The 2,391-nt window shown below is 39.6% G+C and overlaps 1 protein-coding gene across 1 annotated transcript; it reads right to left on the minus strand.

Moving 5' to 3' along the window:
• Positions 1-1,449: 1,449 nt before the first annotated feature.
• Positions 1,450-2,391, minus strand: LOC149415499 (uncharacterized). The gene has a single exon (XM_089642229.1). It carries the CDS (start codon positions 2,389-2,391, stop codon positions 1,450-1,452), a length of 942 nt encoding a protein of 313 aa, XP_089498355.1.

Consider the following 2,391-nt stretch of genomic DNA (forward strand, 5'->3'; position numbering starts at 1 on the left):
TTTGTACAGAGAATATACAAATTCTAGAAAAAAATTTCAAATAATAATTTTTAGCTCACGACGTCACTATGTTACTGTATGAAATACTTAAGTGTTGTTAGCTTGTGATGTCACTGTGTGAAATACCTACGAGCTGTTGGCTTGTGATGTAATTGTATGAAATACCTAAGAGTTGTTAGCTTGTGATCTCACTGTGTGAAATACCTAAGAGCTGTTGGCTTGTGGTGTCACTGTACGAAATACCTAAGAGTTGTCACTGTATTAAATGTCTAAGGACGGGTTTTTTCGGAGAATTTGAACAATTCATCAAATTTCAACGTTCATTTTCGGGTTCTGTGAAAGTCCTATTCAAGTTCTGTTATTATATCATTGTAGGCTAGTTGCTTGACAAAACTGAAATAAAAACAGAACTTGAAAAAATCTTTCACAGAACTTGAAAATGAACGTTGAAATTCGATGAATTGTTCAAATCCTCCGAAACAACCAGTCCTAAGTGTTGTTAGCTCGCGATATCACTAAATGAAATAACTGCGTGTTGTTAGCTCATGACATACCTAAGTGTTGTTAGCTTATGATGTCACGAAATGAAAAACTTATGTGTGAAATACCTAAAAGTTGTTAGCTTGTGATTTCACTGTGTGAAATACCTAAAAGCTGTTAGCTTGTGATGTTACTGTATGAAATACCTAAGAGTTGTTAGCTTGTGATCTCACTGTGTGAAATACCTAAGAGCTGTTGGCTTGTGATGTCACTGTATGAAATACCTAAGAGTTGTCACTGTATTAAATGTCTAAGTGTTTTTAGCTCGCGATGTCACTAAATGAAATAACTACGTGTTGTTAGCTCATGACATACCTAAGTGTTGTTAGCTTATGATGTCACGAAATGAAAAACTTATGTGTGAAATACCTAAAAGTTGTTAGCTTGTGATGTCACTGTGTGAAATACCTAAAAGCTGTTAGCTTGTGATGTTACTGTATGAAATACCTAAGAGTTGTTAGCTTGTGATGTCACTGTGTGAAATACCTAAAAGCTGTTAGCTTGTGATGTTACTGTATGAAATACCTAAGAGTTGTTAGGTCGTGATGTCACTGTGTGAAATACCTAAGAGCTGTTGGCTTGTGATGTCACTGTATGAAATACCTAAGAGTTGTCACTGTTGTCACTGATAAATTCATGATATGATTACCAACTTATTTTATTTCCTATTATTCACAGCTTAATGATATAATATAAATAATAATTATATTATCTTGGATATTGGTGAGCAATGTTGATTAATCCATAAAGGAATGAGAAAACTTAAAAATACTAGATTCTTTGCGTGATTTATTTCTCCCGGAAGAGTTTGTTCTACTCTCTAAGAATGCCTTGCTAGGTCTGGGTATGCGACTTCTCGTCTGAAATCAAAGGAATAATTTACTAAAACATTGCTGCAGATCCACAAACTTATTCTAGAGTTAATAGTAAACCCATGTTGCTCACCCTTTTCGTATTGAGGACGTTAAATGTCTTCCACAAGCCGTACCTCAACTCCCATTCGTCCATAAAGAGATCGGGCTTATCCCATGTGACATGGTACTGCGCGTACGTATAAACCGTACGCAGCGGGGGACTTAGGTGGGGTGCCTGGTTTGCTCTGCGCGCTGCTATATCCCCAATGTGCTTATACAGGATGTCGGAATTGTGCACCCAGCACGCCACAGAAATCACCGAGATAGCCAGCGCATGCATGCTATGCCGGCTAGCCTTGCTCAGGAGAGGAGTCTTCAGGGCAAAGTCCTGAATCTTCACACCCACCCAGCAAGTCCAGGCTGCAGTCAGACCGCTAGGAACCTCCAGTAAAATCAAAGCCACACACGCAAACAACTGACCAATGTTAGCCGTTTTCAAACTGTGGTTTGAAATCACGCACATGATGGAGTCCTGTATAGATATCTTGTACTTGTCTATAAACTCCTCGTCCGCGATATCCAACATGGCCACATGCACCCCGAGTTCCGAGTATTCGAAGAACACCATCGGAGCAACTAACTTCTTTTTATTGCCATGCCTGTCCAGGAGGTATTGCAGAAGCCGGCAACCTAACAAGCTGAGAAAAGAATTTTGCGAGCACATCAGAGTCAGAGTGTTTTTAAAAACATCTTCCATCTCTAAATCGCTGAACTTGTTCGTAGTGTGCAAATTTGCAGCGTATTCCAAAATGGTAGCAAATTGCAATATGTCATCCTCTGCCAGTTTGGCCACGTATACTGAGTCGATCATCCGACTGATGAATATTAACATGTCATTGTATCTTAGCTGGTGGCAAACTTGCCTGAGGCAGACATTGATTCCTCGGCGAAGCACGCTGTAGTTGTGGACCTCCGAGGACATGCTCGAGCGGAACAT

Source organism: Hesperophylax consimilis, chromosome 18 (genome assembly GCF_061612785.1).
Source record: "Hesperophylax consimilis isolate HC1 chromosome 18, BYU_Hcon_1.0, whole genome shotgun sequence".
Lineage (NCBI taxonomy): Eukaryota > Metazoa > Arthropoda > Insecta > Trichoptera > Limnephilidae > Hesperophylax > Hesperophylax consimilis.